The 15,145-nt window shown below is 32.8% G+C and overlaps 3 protein-coding genes across 7 annotated transcripts; 1 reads left to right on the top strand and 2 right to left on the bottom strand.

Moving 5' to 3' along the window:
- Positions 1 to 1,101: 1,101 nt before the first annotated feature.
- LOC139814131 (uncharacterized) lies at positions 1,102 to 4,597 on the bottom strand. 4 transcript variants are annotated; one of them, XM_071780182.1, is made up of 5 exons: positions 4,445 to 4,597; positions 4,185 to 4,355; positions 3,940 to 4,063; positions 3,321 to 3,769; positions 1,102 to 1,864 (listed from the first exon to the last, which is right to left on the bottom strand). In XM_071780182.1, the coding sequence occupies exons 2-5, from the start codon at positions 4,350 to 4,352 to the stop codon at positions 1,808 to 1,810; spliced, it is 798 nt and encodes a 265-aa protein (XP_071636283.1). In that variant the 5' UTR covers positions 4,353 to 4,355; positions 4,445 to 4,597; the 3' UTR covers positions 1,102 to 1,807. The 4 variants fall into 4 exon arrangements, with proteins under 4 accessions (XP_071636283.1, XP_071636279.1, XP_071636282.1 ...); XM_071780178.1 differs by lacking the exon at positions 1,102 to 1,864 and having other exon boundaries at positions 1,938 to 3,769; XM_071780181.1 differs by lacking the exon at positions 1,102 to 1,864 and having other exon boundaries at positions 1,938 to 3,769; positions 4,185 to 4,336; positions 4,445 to 4,566.
- Positions 4,598 to 7,388: 2,791 nt separating this feature from the next.
- Vhaac39-1 (V-type proton ATPase subunit VhaAC39-1) lies at positions 7,389 to 9,798 on the top strand. Its single transcript, XM_071780576.1, has 6 exons — positions 7,389 to 7,620; positions 7,976 to 8,326; positions 8,463 to 8,620; positions 8,693 to 8,869; positions 9,035 to 9,112; positions 9,211 to 9,798. The coding sequence occupies exons 1-6, from the start codon at positions 7,500 to 7,502 to the stop codon at positions 9,370 to 9,372; spliced, it is 1,047 nt and encodes a 348-aa protein (XP_071636677.1). The 5' UTR covers positions 7,389 to 7,499; the 3' UTR covers positions 9,373 to 9,798.
- Positions 9,799 to 10,371: 573 nt separating this feature from the next.
- Thg (tRNA-histidine guanylyltransferase) lies at positions 10,372 to 14,963 on the bottom strand. Of its 2 annotated transcripts, XM_071780575.1 has the most exons (4): positions 14,804 to 14,963; positions 14,241 to 14,741; positions 12,386 to 12,630; positions 10,372 to 10,876 (listed from the first exon to the last, which is right to left on the bottom strand). In XM_071780575.1, the coding sequence occupies exons 2-4, from the start codon at positions 14,590 to 14,592 to the stop codon at positions 10,421 to 10,423; spliced, it is 1,053 nt and encodes a 350-aa protein (XP_071636676.1). In that variant the 5' UTR covers positions 14,593 to 14,741; positions 14,804 to 14,963; the 3' UTR covers positions 10,372 to 10,420. The 2 variants fall into 2 exon arrangements, with proteins under 2 accessions (XP_071636676.1, XP_071636675.1); XM_071780574.1 differs by having other exon boundaries at positions 14,241 to 14,933.
- Between the last annotated feature and the right edge of the window lie 182 nt (positions 14,964 to 15,145).

Genomic DNA, 15,145 nt, shown 5'->3' on the forward strand with positions numbered 1-15,145 from the left:
ATCGAACAAAGACAGATGCCTCTCGTTAGACAAGGACAGATATAGATATATGACAAGAAAACAGAATTAGAAATGTTGACATTACCGACGTCGAGGAAGTTCAGCCTTCACTTTAGGATCCCCTTAAGGTGCGATTTCATTGACGCTAGAAACCAGCGGCAGCGTCAAGAAAATGTAGTGGGGGAAGAAGTTCAGACCGTCTCAACTTTTTAGCGTACCGCAAAATTCAACGAAACTTCTTCCCCCACTACATTTTCTTGACGCTGCCGCTGGTTTCTAGCGTCAATGAAATCGCACCTTTAAAGGCCTTCACACATAAAATGCCGTAAGGACGTAAAACGTAAGCGTAAGAAAATCCACCAATCAGAGTCGACTATTCCCCTCTTTAAGAGGGAAGAAGAGGGGAATAGTCGACTCTGATTAGTGGATTTCCTTACGATTTACGTCTTACGTCTTCCGTCGATTTGTGTGTCCGGGGCTTAAAGGTGCGATTTCATGGGCGTCAGTTGTCGCGCGTCAAGACGATTTTGTGACGTCATGTTGTTTCTGCGTCGACGCTGAGAAGTTCAGATTTCCCAACCTCTAGCGTCAACTGGCATCTCGACGCGAGTTCCAAAAATTGACGCATGAAAACCTTTTTCATTGCGCGTCAGAATATCGGCGTCATTATACTAATCTAACTTAACTGACGCCCATGAAAAAGCACCTTTAGGGTTCCTATAAAGGAGTTGGGCAGATGTGGCGGAAGTCGCCATTTTCCTTCCTCAGCGTATAAAGAGCGGCAAATTTTAAATCCTGTATCGCAACTACTATATGAAATGATAATGCAACGTATAAAAAGGCTATTATAACTTTATTGTAGCAAACGTAATATGTATATTAATATAGAAAAAATATATATATATAATAGAAAATAAAAATGAAAGAATAAATGAAAAATTGATGAAGTTATAAACTTAACCTAAGATGACAGTAAAAATATTGAAGCCATCATAAATTTAACACATTTATTACAGTTAACAGCAAAAATAAAAGTTATTAGTAAACCAAAATTATACTTTTAACAACGAGGGAAGGAAAATAAAAATTTCTATAGTAAACTTGAGATAAATATGTATTTTATTTTAATACAAGAAACTTTCTTTCTGAAGTATACGTATATAATTATGTTATATAAAAATCAATTTATACTCCGATAGGAAAATTACGCAAATATTGTATGTACAATAATTGCATCATTTAATTGAGAGGAATTTTACAATTATTGCGCTAAGATGGTTACTCATAACGCTGCTTTTTTGCTGAAATACTATTTAGAAATAAATTGTGCAAATATTTATTAATATTTGCACAACGGTCTAAATTTCTACTACTGTTGTTGTCAATTGCAGCATTCCCAATTTTATCCAGATTTCGTCATATAATCTTATAAATCTTTTCTTATCGGGGTACTTACTTATATAATTTTAATATACAATTGTAATATTTTACGAGCTTATGTAACAAATTCGATATTTACATATATGTATTTATGAATTACATTGTAATGATATACTTAGTTGCAATATACACACATATTCATCATATACTTAAGTGCAATAAATTTATATACCCCACACAGCACACTTTTTCCCCAGGATATAGCGATATCACATTGGATGTCCTACGGTTATTGTGATCAATATTTGGATATATTGCGATCCCTCGGATATCTGGTGAATGTTGCAATATCTTGTGCTGTGTGGGACAATATATATATAGCCATTGTATGCATATTATATATATCCACACATGTCTATTATCCAATTCAACGTTTGAAAGGAAACCTCAAACCAGGAGGCACTTTCATACGTGATTGCATTATCTGTAATGAAAGTAAATGTTTAGTAAAAGTTAATTTAATAAATATGAAGGAAGAAATAAATAAAGTTACAAAGTACAGAGTGAGACATTTTTCAATAGTAATATATTTATCTATTTATATTTTACATCTTAAACGAGTTAAATAATATATTGTACAACTAATTGTACATAATACTCTTTTAAAAACAGAAACATGCGTACATAAAGCCTGATCTACAATGTGTTCTTTGCTTTCTGTTTTTTGCTCTTAACCTCTTTGCGACTATCTCGTATTTCGCAATTCCGTCGCGTAACGTGATGTTTCTTGTCTCTTCTAAAGTTCGTCAATTTTTATCTTAGGCGACAGAGAACAAAAAACATCGCGTTACGCGACGCAATTGCGAAATACGGGATAGTCGCAAACAGGTTAAGAGCAAAAAACAGGAAGCAAAGAGCACATTGTAGATCAGGCTTTATACTCTTGAAAAACAGAAACATGACATAAAGAAATAAAAACCGTACAAAAAAATACATTACATATAAATATTATTGTTACTTAACGCGATAGTGCATTGCCATTGTTTTACTCGCAAATTCCGACTTTTTATTCATGCGAAAGTTTTTAGAATGTATCTTTAATCTAAACGTTGCATATCGAACTATAATCTTATTCCGTAAATCATGACATTCGGGTACAGTGTATGGTATTTCCTCAAATTTGTTAGTAAAAAATTCTCGCAAGTTAGTATAACTTCCAAAAACTGACTTATCGAAACCGTATGATCTAAATATTTTTTTCATATCAACTTATTTTGTACTGTAGAATGTTTAGAAACGTTTATACCAAATGCTCGCCACATGGCTTGATTTGAAGAGCCCATATCGGAAACAACACCTTGTACATACAATCCTATCGCACTTGCTTTTTCAATTATTTCAACAATTATCTGTTTATATATTGTTCCATCAGAACCTTTTCCGGTATAGAAATACGTGATGACTTGTTTCCATCGTTTAGCAATGCCAACGATCATGAATACTAAACCATGTGTAGCAATTTCTGTACTGTCATGATTCGGTAAAGTAACATAGCCTACATATGTATTAGTTGAAGAATCGTAAATTTTACTTGGAGTTATTCTGACTTCATCGAGTACGATTAAACAATCTCTATCTATATCATTTTGGAATTGTGAAACTTTGATATTTAAAAACTCAAAGATTTCATCAGATTTTCCACTCTGAAACTTCCAATTTTCTAATTTTTTTCTTAATGTTCTGATCGATGGAAGTGGAAAACCGTGCCTCAATAACTCTTGGTAGCCAGAATAACCACAAGCAAATTTTAATTGATATGCCTTCACTAACGTCTTATCGCTCCATTTCGGTATTTTCTTATATTTGCGGCATAGTAAATTAATTTGATCGCTATTTAACAAATTTTGAAGTATTTTAGGGTATAGATTATTAATACGTACTTCCTCTTCTAGTGTCTTCAGTTTCTTCTTGAATAGAATTTGTGCTTGCTTATGCTTTTTCTTCATAATTCTTCTCCTTCGTTCACTTCTTTCAAACAGTTGTCTAAATCTATGAGCTTGTTGTTTGTAGTATTCAAGGGATTCCGAATTACAAAATTCTTTATTGCGACAGACATCAGAATCTTGCAAGCACACTGTAGCTGAGCCTATATGCTGAGATATTTCTGAAGCAGATTCCGATACAAAATCTTCGTCTCCTTGAACTGGATGAGATACTACAATTTCTTTAGTGGGTGCAATATCGGAGAGAAATTCTTCCTCTCTCTGAACCGGATTAGATATCTCAATTTCTGCAGCAGCTTCGATATTGGGAACATATCCTTCATCCCCCTGAGCTGTTAATTCAGAAGCTACGATTTCTGTAGCTGATGTAGTATCAGGTATAAACGCTAGAATATAAATACTAATATTTAGCAAAACAAACAACGTAAACTATGCAAATATGACTTACAAATTTCTGTCGTATATAATATACTGATGTGAAAAAAAATAAGCCATGAGTGTTAATATTTTTGAATGTAACGAATTAATTAAAAACAAATATTGATATATTATTTACCTGCAACATTTTTTTCATTTTGTTGAATGACAAGTTGTCCAAAAATCGTTGGAACAGCAGATGATTTTAATTTTTTCCGGCCATCAACACGTTCCTTCTCATACATGTCAACCGTGAAATGGAACTATAAAACGGAATAGTATATTAAAAATGTAATATATTACGTTGTACGTCGTCAGAATCCTCATGCTTGTGGACAATAATAAATCGCTAATAAATCAATTCCTCATAAATAGAAAACGTACCTCACATAAATATGACTTTTCGTTTGGAATTCTACAGTATTTGAATCCTGAAAGTCCACCAGCATTTTCTATCCATTTTTCTTTACGTTGCAAATCTCGTGGAAAGCTATGCATTACTGCGCCTTTTTGGTGCGAATTGTAGCATCCAGAAGCTACACAATACGGCATTTTCTATTTTTCACATTAATCACAGGTATTTTATATACGGGGCATTCCATCACTTTCACTTTAATTATCTATTACAATTACACAATATTTACCTTCAATATAAACAGTTTTCTTCGTATGTAAATAATAATAATACAGCACGTACAGCACTTATCACGTTATTGTCGATCACGCGTCGATCATCGATGATAGCTATGCCAAGATTGCCAAGCTGTGCGGCTGCCGGTGTTGCCGGAACTACCGGAAGTTAACAGGAAAATGGCGGAGCCAATCACAATCGGGCAACGGTATCTGCCCAACTCCCTTATAGGAACCCTAAGGGTTGATTTATAATAGCCGTAACCGTTGATTTAAGCCGTAATCTTTAAGAAATTGACCAATCACAGTCGAATGTGAGAAGAATAATCGACTGTGATTGGTCAATTTCTTAAAGATTACGGCTTAAATCAACGGTTACGGCTATTATAAACCAGCCCTTAATAGCCGTAACCGTTGATTTAAGCCGTAATCTTGTGACGTCACGCAAATTAAATTTTGTCCCCTTTTTCAAAACTCTTCAAAATCGGTCAATTATAATTGTCTCTGTCGTAAACCTTGCATTTTCATATTAATATTAACCTTTGCTATGATTCACCAAGACGTTGCAGCCGCCCCTTGCCATGCGATGATTCATAAGACGTCGCAGTCCCCTACAATGCGATCGATAATAATATAAAATACGCCTTGGCTGTACCACCCAGAATACCGGCAGGAATCAAAGGATCTCGGTGAAGAAGCGTCCGAATGATAGCGCGAGAAAAATAAAATATTTGCCAGTCGAGAGCTAATGCAGTATGACTCAAGTGCATCCTTTGACTCCCTCCAAAGCGTCCTTAGAACCTTCTAGAAGGAATTAATTCTAACCAATGGAAACCATAGAAGCCTCCCATAATTACCATCTCTATTCGCTCATTAGCAAATCAGGACACGAAAAATCCAGCCAGCATTCAAATCGGTCCCTATAAAAATACGTACTCAGCCGGAGCGAGAGCCTTTTGTCTTTTATTTTACGTACGAAGTTCATACGCATTTGTCTTTATTAATTGTCGAACGACTATTCGAAAACTGCTCCAGCTGAGTGACGAGGTTGGACCCTTCCGATTCTCGAGGGTCTATTGACGCATTAGGAGACGCTCTTTCTATAACAGCAGCCAGCGATAATAGTAAGTCTAATATTAATAATTAAGCGAAACTTGTATTCCTTATGCTTATAACTTGTGGAGATTGTATCGAACCCGATTGAATTAATAAATTCAGTATTAATCTCTAGCTTCGCAAGCATCATAAATTACCCTTTTTCCGTTTCCCCCTTATCTACTATTAAAAATTTACATTGTGCAACGAGTAAACTCAACAACCATTTATTCCTTAAAAACCCGTGTCACAAAACACCAGCCGGTTCCCGGCTACAAATAAAGATACAGATAAATGTTCCCAATTGCTCCTGAGCGATACACCCTCATTGTAGAATAAGATTCTCTTTTCCCTTTCCACGCACCGTTCCGACAACGACACATCTCGCCAGTCCCGGGATATAGTCGGTGCATGCAGACTTTCCCGAAATAACAAAGGAGAGGCTTCTATCCACTTACACTACACATAGGCATTTTAAAAAAGACAAATTAAGCCGAACACGTTCACTTCTGACGTACATATGTATATACATAAAGTATATCTATATATATTCAATATGGCGCTCGCTTGGCCGTCGCCATGTCTGCGCAGAACATGCTCAATTTCGACCCCTCTAACGAGCATACCTTGTTTTCTTTCTACCATGCACTACGCCGAGGTAGTAGTGCTGGAAGAAGAAAAGAACAGAGTTATATCGCGGTTTATATCGATTTGTCCAATAATCGCGACGTAACAATCTTTAAGAAATTGACCAATCACAGTCGAATGTGAGAAGAATAATCGACTGTGATTGGTCAATTTCTTAAAGATTACGGCTTAAATCAACGGTTACGGCTATTATAAACCAGCCCTTAAGGGTGCTGTCACATGGCAGTCAGAAATTCGGAAAACGGAATCTCGGAAAAGTAACGGAGAGGGGGTCAACCAATCAGAGTCAGCTCGATCGGTGCGATTTTTCAAGGGCCGGGCTCCCCATGAAACGACTTTTACAGAAAACTAAATGGCATTCTAACCTTAACATATTTTTAAATTAAAGAGATTTCTATATAATTTTAGAGTATAATAAAAAATACGTCAAAGCTTTATTTTTTAATAGACTCTACTACTACGGTAAGTATCTTTTTTCTTCTAAAACAATAAAAATAATTTTTTCAATTTTTACTTATTCCGGAAATATCAGTCCATGAGGAGCCCAGTCACAAAAATTTCGGACTGGCAAGTCCGCAATTTTTGCATGTCTGACAGTATGTACATTAACTATTTATGTATTAAAAATTGTGTATTTATATTATTTTGTGGAGATAGAGATCATGAAATGGAAAAAAATTAAAATACTTTTAACGAAAGAAGTTATTAAATGCATTTAATAACTTCTGACCCCCTCTCCGTTACTTTTCCGAGATTCCGTTTTCCGAATTTCTGACTGCCATGTGACAGCACCCTAAATCTTAAGATGTCATTAACCAATTACAGAGCCATATTAGCATCTTAAGATATTACTTAAGACGGTCTTGAAATAAGATCTGATTATGATAATCTCCGCTTACGCGGAGTAAATTATTATAACGATAGAAGTGCAGTTTTAAATGAAGATCAAATGTCGTCGAATATATGTTTTTACAAAATATTAGGATAACGGTAAATCATAACATTAATATTACATTACAATCTAACTATTTAAATTAAATTCTTCACGTAAACATTCATAAGTTAATTGTTAATATAATACCTCCGTAATATAATCAAGCATTTCACGCAACGTATTTATTGGAAGAAGATTGTATTTAAAAATCGCGCTATTCTCCAGAATCGAATCGAATTGTGAGTCATATCGCTATACAGCTGCACGTGAGAACTCGCGGCAAACTTCTGTTCACTCGGTCATATGATTTTGTGGAAAAGGGCGAGTCTGAAGGAGCAGTTTGACACATCGGTCTTTCGTTCGGACATATTTGAGGAGATTCTCGTCGCAAAATGAAGGGGTGTCTATTCAACATCGACGGCGGCTACCTGGAGGGTTTATGCCGTGGTTTCAAATGTGGTATACTTCAACAGAGTGATTACTTGAACCTAGTTCAATGCGAAACACTCGAAGGTACTTGTTCGATTCCCTTTGATCTTTCAACCAGCATAATTTTCTCAAAGCATTTTAAACGCATATTTAATAAAAAAAGATATCTCATGTTTTTATATAACGTGTAACTTCCATTTTTTTAAATTTGTAAAAATGTAACTTGAAGAAAATTTAAGAGAAAACAAATCTATTTGACGTGCAAAAATTCAGAGTTTTGATTCAATTGCTACTCTTTATAAATCGTAAACTTATTCTTTCTTCTTAGTGCCAAAACATATAACATTGCGTAAACTATATATGACTATCATATGATAGTCACATATCGCTATGCAATGTTATGTGTTTGGGCCCTAAATCTGATGAATTGTGTATTTAGATTTAAAACTACACTTGGCTGGTACAGACTACGGCAGCTTCTTGGCCAATGAGCCATCTCCGCTTTCTGTCAGCGTGATCGATGACAAATTGAGGGAAAAATTGGTTGTAGAGTTTCAACATATGCGCAATCACTCCGTGGAGCCTCTGTCTCAATTTTTGGATTTCATTACTTACAGTTATATGATTGACAATATTATTTTGTTAATTACCGGTACCTTGCATCAACGGCCTATTTCTGAGTTGATTCCAAAGTGTCATCCGCTTGGCAGCTTTGAACAGATGGAAGCAATTCACGTTGCTGCTACACCCGCAGAGTTGTACAATGCTGTACTAGTAGATACACCTTTGGGTATGATCCTGATTGGAATATATTATATTTCTCATTTGTATTGTTCTTTATCCCATGTTATTATGCCCATGTTAATACATATAAGTGTTGCGATATAATTACTTTCTTGAACTGTGCAACAATTATTTTGTTATAGCACCTTTCTTCGTGGATTGTATTTCTGAGCAAGACTTGGATGAGATGAACATTGAGATAATAAGAAACACCCTTTATAAGGCTTATCTGGAAGCATTTTATAAATTCTGCAAAGATCTTGGCGGTACAACTGCAGACACTATGTGTGAAATACTTGCCGTAAGATATTTTGCTCCGTTAAAATAATACTTTATCGTACTTCATAAAATTATATCGTTTTTGTGTTTATAGTTTGAAGCAGATAGAAGAGCGATCATTATAACCATTAATTCATTTGGCACTGAATTGGGTAAAGATGATCGTGCAAAATTATATCCGCGTTGTGGACGTTTGAATCCAGATGGATTGGCTGCCTTAGCAAGAGCTGATGATTATGAACAAGTAAAGGCAGTGGCAGAATATTATGCTGTGAGTAAAGTTTTAAATAATGTATTTGATTAGACTTATGATTAGTTATGCTATTACGTAGCATTAGTATTTTATAAGTTTTCTTTGTCTTATATGTTCTACTATAGGCTACACTTTTTATTACCAGATATTTCTATTAAACAATATTTATCAATATTTAAACAGGAATACAGCGCCTTATTTGAAGGAGCAGGTAATAATCCTGGTGATAAGACCTTGGAAGACAAGTTCTTTGAACACGAGGCAAGTACACTTGTAATATAAAAAATAACAATAGCATACAAATAATAATTTGTATATTATATTATCTATATTAAATAATTTTAATTTTTTATACAAAGGTTCGTTTAAACGTCCATGCATTCCTTCAACAATTTCATTTTGGAGTATTCTATAGCTACTTGAAATTGAAGGAGCAAGAGTGTCGTAATATCGTATGGATTGCGGAATGCGTTGCTCAAAAGCATCGTGCTAAAATAGATAATTATATCCCCATATTTTAAACCAATTATTTTAAACATATTAAACTCGATTACTTATATTTACTTTTCCAACGATAATCCAATTGTCTTTCACATAGCACAAAATTATGGAGTAATAGTCTAATTGTTATCAGAAAGGCTTTTGGAAGTTGTTTGTGGAATAATATTGCCACAAAAATTGATTTTAGTAAATGAAGTAGATATGTGCAAATATATATTGATCGAATATTGATAGGCTGCATACATGCATTAAGAATTATAATTTAGAATTGTTACAGAAGTTTAGGTGAAGCAACAAAATCTGTATGTGTACATAATGTAATGTATGTGTATCTTATTGTAATCTTCAATGTAAATCATTTTCATGTATTATTCTATATTGTAATTATTAACACGAATATATATATACTATACTATAAAGTAATAAAAATATACTCCATTTCATAAGATTAATAATAAATACAACCAGTAATTCTATAACTTTATACAATAATATATATCATAATTTAAGTCAGTGATAGGAAAAAATGATTATTAACTAATTAACAGCAGCTTTCTTATCAAAGCTGTCAATGATTCTAGTGAAAATTGTTAGTGTCCTTTACATACTTTTGAAGATACATCTAATAATATAAAGAATCATTGTTTTAATTTATCATTAAATTCATCAACAAAATCATTTACCAGTCTATTTGTATTTATACTCGATTCTCGTATCTTAATTTCACTTAATTAACATATTTCTTATTATGTTGCTTTTTTTTAAATATAACAGTTAATCTTCAAAGATTAAAAAAATATTCTTAAATAGTTATTTGTGTAACAAGTGCGGGAAGTCCGGAGTGGACGCACGAGCCGAAGGCGAGTGTGATCACCCGCACTCGTGTCCAATTCTCAACTTCCCGCACTTGTTACACAAATAACTATAGAAAGATATCCTTATTATAACACTCTTTTATTGGTTTCTCAGGATTTTTTCTCTTGGAGAAATTGCAATAGATCCTTACCATCAGATATAGATATAGTTTCAAGTTACTTTTATTGTATAAAAAAAGAACAAGGTACAAACTTATCTCTTACAAATACGTTCGCTTTCACACTGCCTTTGATCTCCGTTTGTCTCTCTGCCTCTACTAGGATACACTTCTTCATTAACTAAATTTACATTGGTCACTTGTGAAGATGGAGAAACATTGTTTCCCAGTTTTGTCATGGTAGGAGAAGGAGGAGCGGGCACAGGCATTGTATTGTTAATGCTATTCGTTAAGTTTGGTTGTTGATAAGTTGCTAAACTTTTCAAACCAATTACTTCGGGATTCTCTTTCCAGAAACGATCACCAATAATATCGTCTACCAAAGGAACTACAACAGGTTTCAATCTTCCTGTACCGTCGGACACCAATTTCCGAATAAGCGTTGTACCCTTTCGAAACAGAGGCGGTTCATTATTATAATTTATACCAAATTCTTGAAAAAGCAACTCGTTCTTATGTGATGCCAGTGTGCCTCTAAGTTTTTCATCTGCCTGTAATATCCATAAATAACAGTGTTAAAACAGATAATTTAATTCTATTGCATATTTTCAAAAATGATCATACATTATAACTTCCTACTATACATATCTCTATGTGTTTTGTCAAATATCATATTGTATTTTATAAGGACAGAATATAATATAATATTTGCAATATCTTAAAACTGGCAGTCAAGTTCTAAACAAAATTTGTATTACAATTTATCGCTAGAGATTGCTGAGAAATTAAATTTGCTATTTGTAAATTTAAAAGTAATAACTCTGTTATTGAAAAATAAGCATAGTTGTCATAAGATGTACTTGATATTGTACAATGATAGTAAGCATATGACAATTGTTATATAAGATGTTTATATATACTTTACACATTATATGAGATGCATTTCAAAAATAAGAACCAGTTAGTCACTTAAAAAATCAATTAAGATAAAACAAAAAATATATACAGGATGTTAAATAAGAAAAAAATGTCCAATAAATATGGGTCCTAAATCAAATATCTCTTGAGCTATGGACCAATCTTTATCGTATACGACGTATACTCTCTCTATAGATGTTCTATATAGTTCCCATTCATTGTCACATATTTCAAAAAAGTAAAAAATACATATTTTTACAATATTTGTACATCGTCAATAGCTGTTGAATACACCAAGGTCTTCAAATGATAAACATTGTCCTCTTCTTACATTAGTTGTGTTATTCTGTAGTACAGTAAGGTTTGTCCGCTAGTCATTATCAGGTATCAATAATGTACAAAACATTGTAGGAAGTGTATTTCTTTATTTAAAATGTGTGACAATGAATGGGAACCACATAGAACACCTCTTAAAGTATACAATATTAGCCCATATCTCAAGAGATATTTGATTTAGCACCCATGTTTACTAAACATTTTCTTCTTATTTTGATGAGTACTACCTGTTCTCAAAATATGGAACACTTTTTTTTTACACTCTGTATATACTGTCTTTACTCTTTTCTATATATCATCTCTTTCCACGTTTGGACTGAGGCATCAGTTTTGTCATGTCTTTTCCAAAAGAATCCTTTGTCTGGATTCTATTTTGCCACTTCTTGAAATAAAAAAAAACGTAGAATTTCAATGTCAGAAATCGTTTATCTTTACAACAATACATACTCACAATACTGTGGCTCGTATAATACAAAACAATTCAACAAATTTATACCAAGAAATTATATCAAGAGATTATAACAAGAAATGCTTTGGTCCTCAATGATTTGAAGAGATTGAAAACAGTAATGCTGAAAGCAGTGGATTTCTATACAGAAGACATAAAAAGGCTAGGACTCTAGTATAAATATTTAGAAAGAAACGATGACTATGTAGAAAAGTAAAGTAGATATATAAATGTTTTTTCATCAATAATGAAATTTTTTCATTTAATTAACTCCTTTTTAATGACCAATTAACCCTTACGTTTGAAACACTCATACGTAATTTTTTAAAAACTTAGATCCTTTATTATTTATGTTTACCTGATTCGGAGTTAATTTTCCCTTCTGAATAAGATTCCAAAAGCAAGTATTATACAAGTTATTAACATGTACGTCAGCTTGTCGCCAAGCCAGATAATCTCTTAAATTTTTATCGGTTGGATATAATACAACACGAGCGTCAAATGAAGGTGGATAATATAATTTTTTGTCACTGAAAAAACTGGGCCAGTGATAAACGTACGCCGAGGCAAATAACGAATTTACGTTAGACATTAATTTTGACGCTGAAACAAATATAAAAATATTAAATACAAAAAAGTTTTTGGAGATATGTAGTTACTTGGCAATCAATCATATAAAATTTTAATTATGTACTACCATACAACATTTCCATATTTTACTTTAGAAAAAAGGATGTCACAAATCAAACTAATCAATTTTTAATGAATTGCAGAATTCAATTAATGGCCTATAAAATAACAGTTAATTTACAATTCAATTTTATTATATTGTACTGTTTTATTCAATGACACGTCGAACTAATTGTAAGTACAATTTACCTGTACTTTCCAATATTAAATATAATGTTAAATAATCAATTTATTCAATTATTATATATATTATATTATCATAAAAAAATATTTGATACTGACTTTCTTTGAAATCTTTAAAGAGATTCTTGTAATTTCTTCTCTCATAATACCGTGTTTATAATACACCAATAATTTACTAAAGTATTATAAAAATAAATGCTTTTAAAGTACAACAATGCATTTACAATATCTCAAGATTGACAAGTGGATTAAGTCCTATAAACATATACAACATATGACTTTATTATAGCGAGAAAGAAATAAAATAATCATTTTAAAAGTGCAAAATTTCATTGCAAGATATTATTTTATATACTTATATGTATACTGATAATAGTCGATCACTTGACATCCTAATATTTGCGTTCAATTTAAACTTAAAAATTCAAAATTATTTAAGTCATATTCTTGTATATAGTTGAACACACATTAATGTTGGCTAAAACGAGCAAGAGAAGAATACTTGAAACTCTTAATTATCAAGAGTAAAATATTAAAAAGAAAATTCTGAAAAGGATGAGCGCGAGAATGAGCTCAAAAAAGAAAGTCTTTCCAAATTATACAAATTATATTCAAAATGTTTTTATTGTCAAGCTAACGAAAATAATTAGTTCTTTTCTTATTAAAATATATTGTATGTAATATTTTCTAAGAAGTCATTTTTCAATTTTTATAAATTATTCTAATAGCTTGAAATAAATATTTTGTAAATATTAAAAAAAAATATTTAAAAAAACTATCATTTTTTGAAAATTTTTAATTTTTGACATACAATATATTTTTAATTAATCTACAGATAAATGAATTTTGAAGTAAAAACTATTAAAAATTAAAAGCAATATTTATTTGTTTAAATCTCAAATTTTTAGAAAAATTTTTTATGTTAAATTATAATTTCAAAAACTATTAATTGCATATTTTTTCTTAAAGAGAACTTAATTTTAGATTATCATCAGAAGTAATCTATATATAAAAAATAGCTTGACAGATAATACTTAATTTAATCATAGAACAGTAAAGAATTTTACTTAAAACACTTTAAAATTAATATCATAAATTTACAGTACTTAGTAATTGACTAAAATAATACAGTGTTTAATAATACTTAATTGTGTGTGTTTAATACTTAAAAAACTTGAAATTAACTACTAACATTATTGAGATACAAATCCTAAAATAAAGACTTATTATGTAGTTAACATTTAACGCAATAATGCCGTAATTTCATGCATGCAAAAGACGAATCGATTCTATCATTCTGGGTCCGACAAATCTCACTTGTCAAGGCATGTGACAAGTACCTCTGCGTTTGTAAAGCTGCGTGTCTTTTCGGAAGACAAATGAATATTCGTCGCTCTGGCCAAAACCCAATATAATCTCCTTGAAATCCTCCATAACGGTGATAGCGGCGCGATTCATCAGCTGGAGTGCGGCCACGTCGTTCGGCTTGTCGAACTTCTGCGTGTCACAGAACTTCGAGAAATTCCTGCCGTCTATTCGAATCACAATCCAGCAGTTCGGCAGACAATTGTCGTCTCGCTCAAACTCCTTCACGTACTCGAACTTGCTCTTGGCCATCGTCGTCAGGCTCAAATACCGGCGCGAAACCACTCGTTTGGCCCGGCTGACGATCCGCGAGAGAACGCTCTTCATCCGTACTATGCCAGAGGCACATGAGGCACATCACCGTTGAAGCATTGCCGCGTGGCGAGACCGTCGAACGGTCGAACGAATATAATTGAAATCGCAATCGTCTTCCAACCGGAGCTCTCACTTCCGGAACTACGGGCAAGCGCTGTGCACTAAATAATAATAACTTTCAATTATTGGCAAATTTTTAATCTCGGCTACCGTACATACATACACGGTCTTAAAACCATGCTATCAGAGATGATAGCGCGAGTAGAAAAAGTGGTCCCGATTCGTGGAACCTTCTTCTTCTTCGAGGTTTAATGGCACCTGCCCCAGTATTTTGAGACAAGGTGAAAATTACAAAAGTGAACAGATTTACTAGATTTCGACAAATGAAATTGTAGATTTTCTAGTGAATTTCCTCACTTTTGTAATTTTCACCTCGTCCCAAGATACTGAATCGACCCCCTGGGGGTCGATTCAAGACGAGGTGAAAATTACAAAAGTGAACAGATTTACTAGATTTCGACAAATGAAATTGTAGATTCTCTAGTGAATTTCCTCACTTTTGTAA

The sequence above is a fragment of the Temnothorax longispinosus genome, chromosome 6, assembly GCF_030848805.1.
Source record: "Temnothorax longispinosus isolate EJ_2023e chromosome 6, Tlon_JGU_v1, whole genome shotgun sequence".
Taxonomy (NCBI): Eukaryota; Metazoa; Arthropoda; class Insecta; order Hymenoptera; family Formicidae; genus Temnothorax; species Temnothorax longispinosus.